The 16,769-nt window shown below is 34.9% G+C and overlaps 1 protein-coding gene across 1 annotated transcript in view; it reads left to right on the top strand.

The window, feature by feature from the left end:
- LOC126968604 (disintegrin and metalloproteinase domain-containing protein 10) overlaps positions 1–16,769 on the top strand; it is a 153,297-nt gene that overhangs the window by 114,408 nt on the left and 22,120 nt on the right. Inside the window, exons 5-6 of the mRNA XM_050813635.1 lie at positions 8,811–8,985; positions 13,695–13,860. Coding sequence (XP_050669592.1) covers positions 8,811–8,985; positions 13,695–13,860 — 341 coding nt within the window. The remainder of the gene's footprint in view (positions 1–8,810; positions 8,986–13,694; positions 13,861–16,769) is intronic.

Genomic DNA, 16,769 nt, shown 5'->3' with positions numbered 1-16,769 from the left:
TTTCTGCTAACAGATTGTAGAGAGGCAAGTTTGAACACAAGCTTTGGTATAATTTACACTGTAAGTATTCATGCAATTTTGACCTAACGAATAGTCTAAGCGACTTGAATTATTAACTTTGCGAGTGAGAGGCGCGCTATTCAGGTAGACACGAAATAACCTATTGGTCTGCTTTCGCTATCTACGACAATTACGTTCCTATTCAACGGCAGGCCTTTCCATTGCTAACAACTTTCACTACCCCACGTGGACCGGGACTTAATTATACAATAGATTGATTTATTCACGCCTGATACTATTACTAGACTTCCGCGTGTTCGAGCGGCACGGCGGTCCTTTTTAAGTCGTCGATAAATCACGCCGGGAAACTGACAGGGATATTGTTTTACCAATTTTAGCTTTTACACTCAGAGCTCTGACCTCGTTTACGTGAACGACTGTCTCTGACAAATGCATTTTCATTCTCCCGATAGATACAAATGGTATTTTTTTTTAAATAGAATACACTTTATTGGATTCAAACGCATGTAATTGTAGCTGTATTCTTGAAGCTACTCGAATTTTTACAATGACTGCGCACACCGTCACGCAAATTCGACACCCTGACGTTAGCTGGTCAACTGGACCATTTGTATCATACTTCAGGTACTTAGTAGAGAGGCTTGGGCCTCATCTAACTCATATACAATAAGTTACAAGAGATCTACCACAACAACCACAACGGTAGTTAAATTAAATTACAATAAATAAATATACAAGTTATAAAATAATGATATGATAATTATTACACGTTATAATTAATTAATTATGCGGTATAATTCCTTTTATATATATATCATATATACATATGTATATGTATATATATGTTCTCGTCCCAAATACCGCAGTGTCTGTAGACGAAGGTTTTGAACCAGTGTGTGCTGCCAGTGATGACTTACGGTACGCAGACGTGGTCGCTAACTATGGGCCTTTTGAGAAAGCTCATTGTCGCTCAGAGAGCAATGGAGAGGGCTATGCTCGGAGTTTCCCTGCCAGATCGAATCAGGAATGAGGAGATCCGTAGGAGAACCAAAGTAACCGACATAGTCCAAACGATTGCGAAACTGAAGTGGCAGTGGGCAGGGCACATAGTTCGACGGACAGACAGACCGTTGGGGCAGTAAAGTCCTCGAATGGCGACGTACCGGAAGACGCAGTGTTGGGGACCCCACAAGATGGACCGACGATCTGGTCAAGATCGCTGGACTACGTTGGATGAGGGCAGCGCAGGACCGATCGTCGTGGAAATCTTTGGGGGAGGCCTTTGTCCAGCAGTGGACGTCTTCCGGCTGATGATGATCCGGTATAATAATACTCCATTGGTTGCATTTAATACCCTATTTATTACAATATTAATCACTACTACAATCTTCAGCAATACGAAACGGCATCAGTGCTTAAGGTTTATTATTTCGTGGAGCTCGCGTCCGTAATTTAAAAGCTCGAATTTATAATTTATCATGAATAATTTAAAGCCACCGACATCATTGTGCCACCGGATTCGCTCGGGACAAAATATACATGCATCGAGTTTGCAATAAGGTTCAATGTTGGCAGAGACATGGCTGATATTAAATTTTATTCAACATATTATTAACTAGTAGTTATATTAACGTTGCCGTTGTGAATGCAAACGTTTTATCTCAAAAAAATGTTTATGAGAATAATCATTAACAGAGAGAGTTGTCATAGTGAAACATGCAGGGCAAGCCTGTCAGCCATGAACGGCCGTTTCCAATATTCAATCTATCTCTTACTTGAGATAAAAATCGTAACTATCTTTGACTTTTCTGTCGACGGTTACTCACAATATCCATACACGCTGTCTGTCAATGGGACGACGTACAGCATACCAGCGATAGAAGTTTGTGTGGAAATTGCAATTCACGCGTCCCAATATAAGGCGATAAGAATGACTAATCGAGTATATTGGGACAGCTTTAGATTTTTCACAGCTAATTACTGACAGTAGAAGGTAGTAGTCTCTATCTGTAGATGGTATATTGGGAATGGCCGTAAATTGGCATAGTGGCATTCTGCACGGACGCACGGCAAGAAAGGGAAGCTATTAGTAGGATGGATACTATCGTTTTGGTTTACATTCCTATATGTACTACGGATTCAAAATTTATTAAATTTGGCGTTATTTTGCAGAAATCCATAATTACACAAATGTTGTGAACCTTCTTGAGTGTTAATTCTGCTAAGTTTTGTCTACAATCAATTCGACACGTGTGCCGAGACTGAAGTATCGTGAGACAGAATGTGGCGAGTCAACATCTCCTGAGGATGCCTCGTGTAGAGGCGAAACTCGTATCGAACTAATTGAAGACAAAACTTAGCGGAATTAATACTCAATAAAAATCACAACATTTGGATTGTTACTACGGATTCTCTGATAACTACTGTTGTACAAGCTATTGTCGAAGGTATTTTTCTGAATTTATTTACATTTTAGGGTCTCTGGTGTTCGTTATGATGCTTCGGGCTTACCTTTTCAGTAAAACAATTACTGTTCTTAAGTAAGTATCATCCGGGGACGTACGCTCCCGACCAATGATCGACCAACGACCGTTCTATTCCTCCTACTGTGGCTTCTGTGGCAAACATACCACGATTTAGCATTTACTAAGCTTTGAGTGTACAGTGTTTTCTATCGGCCGTTTTCAATAACTTATCTATCCTAAGTTTAGTTCACTAGAGGTAGACAAATCTATCCTTTTACGCTTACTTACATTTCAATAACCTATCGACAGATAGCATTGGACTTTAACTAATTATATAACTATATTGGACATACTATCTAGTCATTAAATGGTGATAGCAATGTATCCATAACTAGAGATACGTTAATGAAAACGGCCGTAAATTTATCAATATTGATCGGTAGACTAAACAAAGTTTTATTTTCTTATAAAATTTGAAACAAATAAAGATGCTGTTAGACTATAAAGGACATACACAGATAAAATTACTTAAATTATTAAATATCATAGTAATATTTACAACATAATCTTATTTGTTTTGATATATCACACAAAATATTTATAAATGGAGAAAAAATTAGGTAGAGGAGACAATTAATGATTTAATAGAGGTTGGACGGGGAATTTCAAAGGGTATAAAATTGTACAAAGAAGAATGCAGTAAAGGACAACTGAAGAACAAATGATCCCCGTTTCCCTCATCAAGGACATAAACACAAAGGGAATGGTCTCTAATTCTAAGTTTACCTTCAAATACTTGAGTGTAGGCGTGGTTTCGACGTAAGCGGCATATAGTTGAGATTATTGCTTTATTACGTATCCATTTTAAGAACCAAGGGATTCCAAGTTGGAGTTCACCATAAAATTTACCTTTAGAAATGTATGAAACTTGCCAAATGTTCGATCAGCTCTCATACATCTTGGGTTTCAGGGTGGTGCACAAGACTTGAGAGAAAATTTCAAAATATTGAAGTGAACCTGTTTGAGTAGATGACCTGGCACAGGCATCTGAAATTTTCTTACCGGGGATCCCCGAATTACATGGTATCCACGCTAAAACTATGTTTATATTGAGATCATAGCGTTCTTTCAAAGATTCTCTTTTTGAGAATAATTGGAAACTGTCTTTTTGACTGAAATGGATTTGAGAGAATTGATAGAAGGCAACCTTTTTATCCTGAATAAACAATAGAATTGTTCATGCCGTGAGACTTAACAAATAAAATTGCAATTGATTTCCTTGCAAATGCAGAAGTGACAGATAAATATAAGTCAATATAATTCTTGTTGTGGGAGTCCATACTGCAGCTCCAATCGGATTCATGTCTGTTTTAGAAGTATCAGTGTAGATCTTAAACATGTTTCGGAAATCTGAGTGCAATCATGCCGTGCGAGTTGCATATCGTTTTCTTATCTATTTATTTCATTATTATCATTGTAAGTCAGAAACAAGATATGTGAACTTAGAAACCTATCAGACCACAACGGGAAACAAATACGAAACCCAGCGCTCGATAGGCAGGCATTTATACCACTGGATCAACTTGCTCGACTCTTATTTATCGCAATATTTAAAAAAACGGCTATACGAGTTTAAACATTTCGGCCGTTTCATTGTGTTAGTTAATTTGATGAATATTGTAAACCTTGTCTGTTAAAAATATTTTCCAATTTCTTTATGCGAACTTATTTGGTTGGAAAATTACGATAAAAATAACACACCTTAATTATATTTACTACTTCATCTAATTGTAGGTAAATTTATTGTGGGCTTAAGAAAGGTATTTATATTTGAAACCTATTATAAAACTATTCATAACAATGATGTCGAATGACATATTAATGCTGACCAACAGAATTTGTTGTTGTAACTACGATAATTATAAAAATAGAAGGCCATATTCTCCCTGTTAGATACTGTTTTATAATAATATGTGAAAATAACGCCGGATTCACATATAACGAACGACGGTGATCGAAAGGAAATGTGTACCGAAGCAAGTGAAAATCGCAAGTAATTTATTACGAATTTTTGTTGTTATTACCTAATAATAATAGGGTGATAACCTGTGTTACCTCACCAATGAGTATTTAAAACTTCGCGCATGCACACAATTACACGTAGACTTTACTTACGTAAATCTTAGCTAAGTGTAAGCTTAGAGTAATCTTTGATTACGTTTGTATAGTCAATTGACATCTGAAATTATTCTGAGCTTAAGCTAAGACAGCCCAATGCAAAAGTCAAGTTCGTGTTTTATCACACTCAGCTAAGTTTTACCTGAGTAAAGTCTGAGTTCTCTATAGATCTCAGCCTTAGTATTCTGGTTTCCTTTTGATTACTCTAAGGCAGGGGATTGCTCAAACGGTCGATCGATCGAGTGCTTTTTGAGTCGATCTCGAGAAAAAAAAATCCGATATAGAACTATTCTCAGATTTTGTTTTCGGTAACTACAATCGGTAATTACCATCTTATGAAAAGTATACTCAGGTCACGATGTCTCATATAGATTCAACATCCGAAGTCACTCTTTAATGAAGTTTAGAACTTTAGACACTACAACGCGTTTGTTTTGTAAAAACTAATGAAATCGCATTTTTTAATAATTATAAGTTTTTTCATTGACATTTTAGAGCAGACTTACACTAAACTTAGACTAAAAAAATGCATATTATTGTGCGCAAAATTAGTATCTATGTTATCGTGACACTCTACCTAAATCCTTCATCATATATACTTGAAGCCTCTCAGAGTCGATCGATCGTAGTCTAATAATTTTGACGTAGATCGCCAGCAGTAGCAAGCTTGAGCACCCCCTGCTCTAAGGTACATAACCTCCTAAGAAGTGATCGGAAAAAATCTCTACTATAGCACTATTAATAAAAACTAATTCAAATAAGGCTAAGATCTATTGAGAATATCTATATATAGAAGAATTCTTACTTCTTTTTTCAAATTATAACTTATAAATGGATCAGAATTTTTCTAACATGCCATTTCCTTAGGTCATACAAACATTGCAGCTGGGATATCGATTACACAAAAATTGAACTTCTTGCAGCCATATGGGAACACGCGGTAGCAAGTCTAGACGGCTATGTAAATGTTAGCAGTATTGTTGGTTGAAAAACTTGGCTCGTACCGTATGCGGACGAGAGCGGATAATAATACTAAGCGATTGTGTACTTACGCTATCTCGAGTACGTTTTGTGACAAAATATCTATACATATAAATCGTAGGATATTATGGCCGATTTCACCATTGAAGGAGAACACGGTTAGAGAAATTTGAACTTAGTTTAAGGTATTTATAGCTTCATTTCGCATGTCACAAACACAAACTAAACCCAGTTATAGCCTAAACGTTAAATGCTGACCGTTGAATTTGATCGTGTTGAAAAGCTGCAGTAAATGTAAGAATTTCATTTTGTTCATACCAATTCGATAAAAGTTTTGGTAACAGCTTTTTGATACATTTTATTTTTTATGACATATAAACTCTTCTTAAAACGTTTTTTTTAACGCGCTTATAGAATGTATTGGTGAAATCGCTTGGTTTTTAATCGAGATTGAGACTGGCATTTGTACGAGTTTAAGTAAAACTTTTAAGTTTTATTAAACTCAGTTTTTAATATCATGGGTGAAGACGGGGTTAATTAGTTTGTCAAATACAATTTATACATGGTGTATTATATTACTTGGCTCACAAGATTGTTTTTATTTTTTTTTTGTTTGTTTGTTGCACGCTAAACTCAGGAATTACTGAACCGATTTAAATTCGGTTTCCATTGATGTTTTGTACAAATATCCCAGTTAATATTTAGTGTATGTTTTATTTCAAAATCAGTTAAAATCGGACTGGATAAGCTCTTGGCATTGCGATTTTCCATTGATTTTAAACTAATTCTACGCGAGCGAAGTACAGTCGTCCAAATATCAAGGGTTTTTGTATCTTTGTTCTTGTGTACCTGTACTGCTTATTGTTGTCGATGTCATGTCATTCGAGGAGTATTATAAAAATCATAAAGAAAATGTTGTTCTGGTCTGCTGGCAGGCAATTTGTAGAAGTTTAATGCCTAATAATAGTACCTAGATTGATATTCCATCCACGCAGAGTCGTTGAAGTTTTAACGATATTATTAAAATTATCTCGGTTCATCATAACAGCCCTTTTTCGCCCTTTTTTCCCTTTTCACTGAAGCACGAGCCTCCTTTGATGACTATTAATGAACGACGGGGATTTGGAGACTTGCAGAATTCACGTCTACCACTAATGAAGGCGGTCGATGATTTTTTCGGATGTCTAGTTTTGATGGTAATGTGATGTGATGAATGGGATTCTGAATACAAAAAGCGCATTTAATATCAAATCATTTATTTATTACACCATTGTTACAAGTCAAAAAATAATAATAATTTAATAATTGTAATTATTAAGATTTTAGATAGGTAGGTAAGAACCTAACTCACCTTTACATATTGCAAAACAAAGTACTCCGCCGCGTCTGTCTGTTTGCGATAAACTCAAAAAATACTGCACCGATTTTCATGCTGTTTTCACTTATTAATAGCGTGTTTCTCGAGGAAGGTTCAAGTATATAATTTGTTAAGTTTTTGTTTACATCTATGTATACATTAACGATAGTTGTTGGAGTTGTCGGAAAAAATAAACCGTCTGGGAGCTTTTAACGAAAACCCTTTAAGATATAAAAATGATGTATGATGGAATTGTGTATCTTAAATAGGTCTACAGAAAAGTCCGCGAGGGCATATGTCTATCTTCAAAGGATCCAGGACATCCACTTTATTACTTTAAAAAATTGCCAATTATGAAGCGGTTATGTAAAAACTGTTTACACCAATACGATATTAAACCTTATCATTTTATTACTACATATTATAAAATCATTCAGTAATACGTTTTTGTTTCATTTTTAACTTTGATTGCATATATTGATGGCTTTAGACTATATCATTCCCAAATACTTACATAAATAATTTTTTTCTGTCTTTCGAGTTGGCTAGTATAAAATATTATGTTACTATTAAATATTTATATTTTTGTTACGTATTAAACAAATAAGTATATGTAAGTATTACCTAGTCAAATAACAAATCTTTTGAAACTCCTCCATTGAGTAAAATATATGTTCGAAAGCCATTCACGAAGTTGTAGAAGTTGCACCTTTCTTGATCGAGTTCAAGATCCTTGGCTTTTATAATATATTGTAGCAAACAACAAGTCCTCGTTACCACAATGGGATTGCTTATTCAATGTTATTATATACGTACGTGTGTTTATGTAAAATTTACAGTAAAGTGTATGTAAACACACGTAGTACTGTAAACAACACGTGCATCGCTTCATTATATGTTAATTAGCAATTTATGTGGAACCGAAGAAGAAATATTCTTATTTGTTTTTTCTTTTATGTATTTGACTTTTGAGTTATTTTCTGGTAAACATTTTAAATCTGTATTTTTTAACATGTTTTTCGTTGTATGAGTTCGTTTGATTAGACTCCCAAAAGAGAGCTTATCTGTGTTTTATATGTATCCCTCGGAGCTCCGTGATTAAATTACATCAAAAATAACTCTTAAGGAATGTTAAGCTTTTAGAAAATAAATAAATTTAACTACTAAATGTATTTCATTTGATTACAACGGTAATGCTGGATTTTAGATTCGCTAGCCATCGGTTGATATCCGGCTTGAAGGACCATAATAGTGCGGTAAGAAAAGCAACACACTGCTTTGTAATGCTTAAATATTATTGGCAGATCACTCTTAACGCGTTCACCGTTAAAAGTGCCTATAGTCTTACATATTTTTTTTTATAAATAGGAGATGAGACGAGCAGGACGTACAGCTGATTGTAATTGATACGCCCTGCCCATTACAACGCAGTGCCGCTCAGGATTCTTGAAAAAACCCAAAAATTCTGAATGGCACTACAACTGCGCTCGTCACCTTGAGACATAAGATGTTAAGTCTCATTTGCCCAGTAATTTCACTAGCTACGGCGCCCTCCGGGCCGAAACACAGTAATGCTTAGACATTAGACTGCTTCACGGCAGAAATAGACGCCATTGTGGTACTCATAATCTAGCCGGCATCCTGTGCAGAGGAGCCTCCCACTGGTAATTTATCTGAATATCTGGTCAAGGTCGCCGGAATACGTTGGATGAGAGCAGCGCAGGACCGATTATCGCATCGTGGAGATCTTTGGGGGAGATGATGATGATTAAAGTATTATATATTTTAACTTACCGCTTGTCATGCAGGTCACGTCGGAGGCTGCGGCGTGACGGACGAGGTGGTGCAATGGATGGAGCGGATCCAGAACTCTGGGGTCGACGACGAGGTGCCGGCCTCGCCGTCGCCAGCTTCACACGCGCACCACTACCCCTCGTCGCCGATACCCTCGCACCCCAACAGCCTCCGAGATGACCCACCCAGGTAAACACTCTTTTCGGTCATCATTTTGGATAGATAACACACTAACAGGTTATCCGTTAGTCTTCGCTGCCTTGCTGTGAGGTTTTAGGCTCATTGCCTTAGGACTAGATAGAGTCTGTTGCTGTTAGACAAACGATAAAAACAGGCCAGGTTTAATACTTTAGTGTGCGTAACAAGCTACACTCTTACACTCATGATTGAGTGTGACACTTTGTGTGAGTGTGCGTGCATTGCTCAAAATAGAGGTTAACAGTTAACCTCAATCTTTTTCGACGTTTTCACAGCTGTCACAGATCTAGACGTACAAATAATCTAGGCGTGAGAATTTCAATAAATGTGTTTATTAATAAATACATACGTGACGAAAAATACCCCCTTCCTAGAGATTAGGCAAGGTATAGTTTGCATAGACAGGAAACGCGGAAAGCTAAAACGAAGACCATGGTCACATGTATAATTAATTATTTATAGGTCTATAAAATTTATATCTTTTTTCATTATTATATCACTTTAGCAAAGGCCTCTCCCAAAAATCTCCACGACTGCTACTGCGCTGCCCCCATCAAACCTACTCCGGCAATCTTAAGCAGATCACCTGTCTATTTTGTGGGGGTCCTGCCAACACTACGTCTTCCAAAACGTGGTTGCCATTCGAGGACTGTACTGCCCCATCGGCCGTCTGTCTTTTGAGCTATGTGCCCTGCTCACTGCTACTTCAGTTTCACAAAAATCTGCCCTATGTCGCTGACTTTGGTTGACGTGCGTATCTCCTCATTTCTGTTTCGATATCATCATTCGCAGGGACACTCCGAGCATAGCCCTCTCCATTGTCCTCTGAGCCACAATGGGCTTTCTCATAAATTATTATGCACAGTATTGGATGGTAAAGATTCCCTTATTAAAGGGTGGTGCTTAAATGACCATTTATTTAGGTGAATCTGCGAAAAGGTGGTTATTATAATATTAAGAAAATTTATTGAATTAGGCGTAACTTTGCGGAAATCCATAAGTATACAAATGATTTGAGTTTTCTTTTAGTGTTAATTCCGCCAATATTTGTTTTAAAAACAATTCGACACGTGTTTCGCCTCTACACGAGGCATCCTCAGGACGTGTTGTCTCGCCAAAATCTGGCACGAGACTGAATTATATATTTGCATTTAAGTGGACTGTATATAGAAGGAGGCTAGATAAAAAGACGCGGGGAATGGGTGCGGGAAGCGAGAGGTAATGGCAGTATGATCGCATCTATACTTATTCAATTTTAGTGTAATTATAAATTTTCAAAAGTGGTGGCGTTACCAAAGGTGAAATAATCTTGCAATTATTTAGGGCTGAAAGGGTCTAATAAATGGTTACGTATTCATTTTATTCCTGTGATGAATTTGTGGCTTCACTAGGGTACCCTAAAAAGCAGAATGATTACGAAAGCACGTCAAGGATGTCCGTGTATCATAACTCGCGTCATGATAGATAAATGCAGGAGTATAGAGAATGAATATTAATGAATAGTGTATTATGGGCCGTGGAAAGCCGTGAATCATCGTAATTACTCTCTATACAAACCGTACTATTATATCTATGAATACTATCTATAGGTACTATTGAAAAGTACCTATATTCATTTTGTGTTGGATCGAGTTTTTGAATTGAAAAGTTCTTTAGCAGCGTTGGGAACTTCATGTTAGGGGAAAATCTTATGGGTTATAACAATGATATTTAAAAGTATAGATAGGTTACGTAGACAACATTCGGTGTTTGAAAATGATACACTAACACACACATGAATGATTTAACATTGCAATAGCACACTACATTACAATTACACGTCAAAGAAGGATAGTAAATGCATTTATCGCAATTGAAAAAGAGATAACTCTAATTTGCTAATTGCTTTGTATTTGTATAGAGAAAATATAGTTAATTCATCAGATATGATTTTTAACCGTACACCGTGATTTATGCCTAAATTACGATTCATTCATGACTTCATGTAGTAAAAGCTATAAAGTAGTAAAACTGCATTGAAATTAGATAGATAATGTGTCATTGATTTTATAAAAAAATAATTTAATATTGATAATAATATGTAGCCACATTGATGATATTAATTATTTATATATAAAATAATAAAAAAACATACAGACACCAAAATAAAACCGAAAGGTATCTACAGTAAGGGTCCCATTTTTACAATTTTACTAACAACGGCTCCCAAAATGTTTTAAGATTACAATTATTATTTTTTGCATCTTATATTATTTATGAATGCCTTTTTGTTGAGGGTTTATTACAATAAGGTAATTGGAGAAGAAGAAAATGATCCATTGATTCTTCTGCAGTTAGCAAGGGATATACTGAAAAAACTCCTACATAAACAAATAGCACTCACTGTCTACATCCGCTAACTACCCTAAAACTTGTTTTAGATAGTTCAGCTACCTATATACGCACTTGTTTATTAAAATTATTACATTCACTGCAGCAATGACTTTTTTACATCATTTCCTAAAATATTCTACCTCGATCATCCCGCAACAGACAGCAATAATTTGTCATTTCTGTACGTTAATCTATGATCGGCTTGGCGGCGATCGGCGTTGTCATGGCGACATATTTATTTTGTTAGATAAATAATGAAATCAAATAAAATGTTATAATTCATGATTTCTTAACTGTGGTATGTAATTCTATGATTTTTTTTTACTTTCGTAATTACTGCATCTTCCCATAACACAAGACGGCATTTAAATGTTGTACCTATATCAAATTGTAAGCAATTCCGTCAACAACAAACGCGTGTGTACCGTTTTCGTATCGAGAGAGCGACTACGACAAAAGAAACCAATTGACTTAATTTTGGCGATTGATTTTCGGCGCGCTAGTGACATATCTACCTCTTTTAATGCTATAATATCACTGGGTTATAATAAATAATTAAAAAATAAATATATAATATAGTTAGACTCTTTTTGGATGGGTGAAATCTCGTGAGTTACCGAATACTAGTAGAACATTAAGTGCTGTGTATATTATCTTTTATGTGAAATTGAGAGGATTTAGTAAAAAATTCAATGTGTATATACCATGCATTGTTGAAATAGTGTTTTAGTTTGATTAATATATTATTGATATTAAGTTTTAAAAATAAATTGATATTAATACTTTAATTGTTTTGAAACATTATGAATTTTAATTTTTACGTTGGGTTCTGGAGACTGTGTTCTTTACTGGGTTCGTTACGTGCAATTGCGTACTTTATATGATCCTTCCACGTGAACAATGGTTCCACGTCCCGTCGGAGTTAAACGAGCGTACGGGTGACCTGATTATAAGTGATCATCACCACCCAATGACGTCCTATATATGTAGACATATCACGTCATATAAAAACATAGCGGACATAATATGGAACATGCCACAAATTACTCCATAATAAGCTTCGACTGCTTTATCTATACATTGCCGGATTTACTGCAGTTGTTCAAAATATTCTTGGTCAATAAGCAGCAATGAAAAACATTTATTCAGTTTATATTTGATTCGGACAGTGACTGTTGACGCACGACTAAGGAGAAAAGTGTGTTTACCTGGTCCTTAAGCATACTTTTACCTTCCGTTTATCAGGCAGGGAATGATATGTCCATATATGTGTATATAACGTTATTGCCGCTATACTCTCTTACACCAGCGGTGTATCGGGCGTTGCCGGCTTTAAGGGTTAGTACCATAGACTTACAAGGTGTAGACAGACAAAAGCTTGCGAGAGAAATCAACATCTGTAACGCAGATACAGCAATATAGAAAAGGAAAGCGAATCTATTGATACTGTAACCGATTTTTATTGACGAGTCGTAAACAGACTAGCTTAACCACTAGCTAACGAATACATTGATAATTAAAGTTTCGTACTATCGGGGTCGTCTATACGCTATTATATCATAAGTCTATGGTAAGTACACGCTTTGTTGGAAGGTAGCATCAAAATTTATATTTTTTTTTTATTTCAAAGATTGGTTGTATACCATAAAGGGACGGCATACATGGTCGGATTGATACGTAATGCCGGGTTCACATATAACGAACTACGACGAAAGAAAGCAAACTAATGAAACAGAAATCGTGTGTTTGTACGGTTCACCGAAGGCTAATGAAAGAGTAGGGAGAGCTTTCGTACGGCATCGTTCTTTGTATGTGGAAAGATCTTGATACTTAAAATCTTAGCGTGTTAAGTCATATCAAATCAAAATCTTTTTATTGCTAGTCACATTAGTACATAATGACGGTACAATATATAGGTAGACAATATGTGCCGCCTTGCAAGGGCACAGCAATGTTTTATAATTTATAAAACATTAGGTCATTTATACCACTAGATAGACCGGTGAAGACGTCAAAAAAAATTGAGGTTGACAGTTAACCTCTATTTTGAGCAATTCGCGCACACTAACACATATCGCGAGTGTAAGATGTAGCTTGTTACGCACACTAAAGTATCATTCTTGGCCTGTTTTTATCGGTTGTCTAACAGCAAGAGGCTCTGTCTAGACGTATAAATTATCTATGTATAAAACAATCATAGAAAATGGCAAAAGTCGCGGCCGAATTGTCTGTAAATAACAATTTATATTACAGCTAGATACTTCTTGACAGATTGAACTTCACACATAATATGAAAGCATTTTAAAATATTAACTAATATGTCGCAGGCACTGGGAGCATCATCATCACAACAAATACTCGCGAGCATCGAACACGGGCGAGCATTCGCGCTCGAAGCGAGCATCGGAGCCGAGCAAGATCAAAAACACTTGCTCGCTGTACATACAGACCGATCCGTTGATATGGAGACATGTTCGGGAAGGATTCCCTGAAGTGAGTTTCATTCCGTGCCTTTTATTACATTGTCCGATGGTTTTTTTCTGCCGTGAAGCAGTAATGTGTAATTATTATTGTGTTTTGTACTGAAATGCGCCGTAGCTTGTGAAATTGCCGAGCAAATGAGGATTAACATCTTATGTCTCAAGGTGAAAAACGTAATTGTAGTGCCGCTCAGAATTTTTAAGTTTTTTAGCAATCCTAAGCGGCACTGCTTGTTATGGGCAGGGCGTATCAATTACCATCAGCTGAACGCCCTGCGCCTTCTTATTGTCATAAAAAACATATTTTTATACCAGTAGCTTATAAAAAAGACTGAATTACAGCCGTTTTCAATAACCTATCTATCCTTAGTTTAACTTACTAGAGGTAGACAAATATATCTTTTTACGCTTACTTACGTTTCAATAACCTATCGACATATAGCATTGTACTATAAGTAATAATATAACTAAATAGGACATAACTATGGATAGATAAGATCTTGTCATTAAACGGTGATAGCAATATATCCGTAACTAGAGATACGTTATTGAAAACGGCCGCTAGTCAATAACATTTACCTTCACTCTACTACGGATTCGTTAAGCTATGTTGAGATGAATCGTATTAAGAATATTATAATAATTATTATAAAATAATTAATAGCATTGAAAATAAAAATAAAACACAACAAAGTTATAAGAATAAATAAAAAAAATCTGGATGGCCAAGTCTTGCTTGGATTTTTAAGAATGTGCAAATATTGAACAAAAAAAATCTAATAGGACATTTGGATTCGAACCGGGGTCTTCTGCTTTCCGGATCACCCAATGTCCCATCTGAGCTATTATAATCTTGTATATAGTGGCGAAATTTACCTTTGTATTCTAATTTTATTGTAGCAGTTTCTCATTCAAATACGGATAAAACTACATTTTTTATATATTTATTATATTAGCTTCACTTGTTTGTTTGTATATTTGTATGTTTGTAACCGACTTCTTTGGGCGCGATATTGACCCACTTTAAACGGCTAGATTTCGTTCAAACTTTGTAGATTTATCGAGGACCGATGACATTACACTAATTTGATAAAATTATTCAATTTTTCAATTGCAAAATATGATTTTTGTTAATTTATATAATTTTTAAATAAATAAATCAGTAATAAGCGCCATCTAGTAATTTATTGTAAACTACAAAGGAAACGCGCGACATGTCAAGACAGTTCCACAAAATTAAAGTATCTAATTCGTTTAGAAGCGAATAGATGGCGGTGAATTTATATTTCCATCATAAATTATGAATGTGTGATTTAACTGAGCTAATTATTATAAGAGCTAGTTTTGGGGATCTCGGGCTAGCTGAATTAAGTGATCATTCAATATAACTAAAATATTTTTATTCGCAAATATTAAAATCCGTTCATTCAATCTAAAAAAATTAACTATAAAATGAAAAATAAATAATAGTTTAAAAAAAAAACTAAAGAACACGTTTTATATAAAATTCAACTAAAAAATAGAAAATAAATTTGAATTGAAAATAGTGTAAAAAAATATTATATATTTCATTATTAAAAAAGCGTGGGGTGCTTTTAAAGATATTATTAAAATAATAATTCTTCTACATCCCACGCTTTTTTCATAATGAAATATATAATAATTTTTTACACTATTTTCAATTTAAATTTATTTTCTATTTTAAGTTGAATTTTATATAAAGCGTGTTCTTTAGTTTTTTTTTAAACTATTATTTATTTAAATTGAAACCTAGCTAGATCGAAATCTCGCCTCCGAAACTACATGTATAATACAATTCATGAAAATCGTTGGAGCCGTTTCCGAGATTCAAATCATAATATATATACAAGAATTGCTCGTTTAAAGATATGTCCCCTTATTTATAATGGTCCGCTAACTTAAAACAGCCGCTAAGGAGTGTTTTTTTTCATTCTGACTTAGGTCAATAGAAGAAGACAGAGTGCGAATTAGCAATGCTTTTAAGGGGGATGGTATATAAGATATGGTTTGGAAAAGGCGTTATTTATAGTATTATTTATTAACTTATTCAAAAAGTCTCATCACTTGTGTAAATTACTTATTTACGGTGTAATATTTTTGAGTTTTTATTTTAAATGTATGCCGTAATGTGTATTGTAAGCTGTAATCTCACACACTCGGAAGAATGGCACTCTGTTAAATTAATTATGCTTGTAGCTCCTGTTTAAATTATGAATATGTGCCCTTTTTAATCATTCCTTTTTATTTACTTTTTTTGTTGTAATTTAATGCTACCCGCAATATATGGAACGTATCACTGTCTTTTGTAATATTAACATCTGTTCAATATTGTATGTAGATTGTACAACGATATTCAGAATGTACAGAATTGACATTTTAAATTATAATTCAAAATCATTTAAAAATAATTCTTCCACGTTAAGCTTGAACTCTGATATACCTTCTCTAACGGCCGTTCCCAATATTCAGTTATGGCATACTTGATTTAAAAATCGTAACTATCGTTGACTTTTCTGTACCAAAAAACTTACCGACGGTTACTCACCTTATCGGTACACGCTGTCTGTCAATGGGGCGACGTATAGCTTACCAGCGATATATATAGCAATATAAGGCGATAAGAATGACTTATCGGGTTTATTGGGACAGCTTCAGATTATTGCCAGCTAATTACTGACAGTAGAAGGTAGTAATTTATCTCTATCTGTACATAGTATATTGGGAACTATACTCTTGATATAAAACTATACAATAAAATACTAATCAATAAATTAATATCAAACTTAAACCTTTTTATACGTACACCTATAAAATAAGAATCGCTTTTTGTTCTTCTCGAGTTCTAAATTAATATAAATTTAGTAATTTTTAACTGTATAAGTGTTGCCTGTTATTAAGTCT

This window comes from Leptidea sinapis, chromosome 1 (assembly GCF_905404315.1).
Source record: "Leptidea sinapis chromosome 1, ilLepSina1.1, whole genome shotgun sequence".
Classification (NCBI taxonomy): domain Eukaryota; kingdom Metazoa; phylum Arthropoda; class Insecta; order Lepidoptera; family Pieridae; genus Leptidea; species Leptidea sinapis.
The sequence above is the reverse complement of the archived record's forward strand: the minus strand, read 5'-3'. Positions and strand labels throughout refer to the sequence as shown.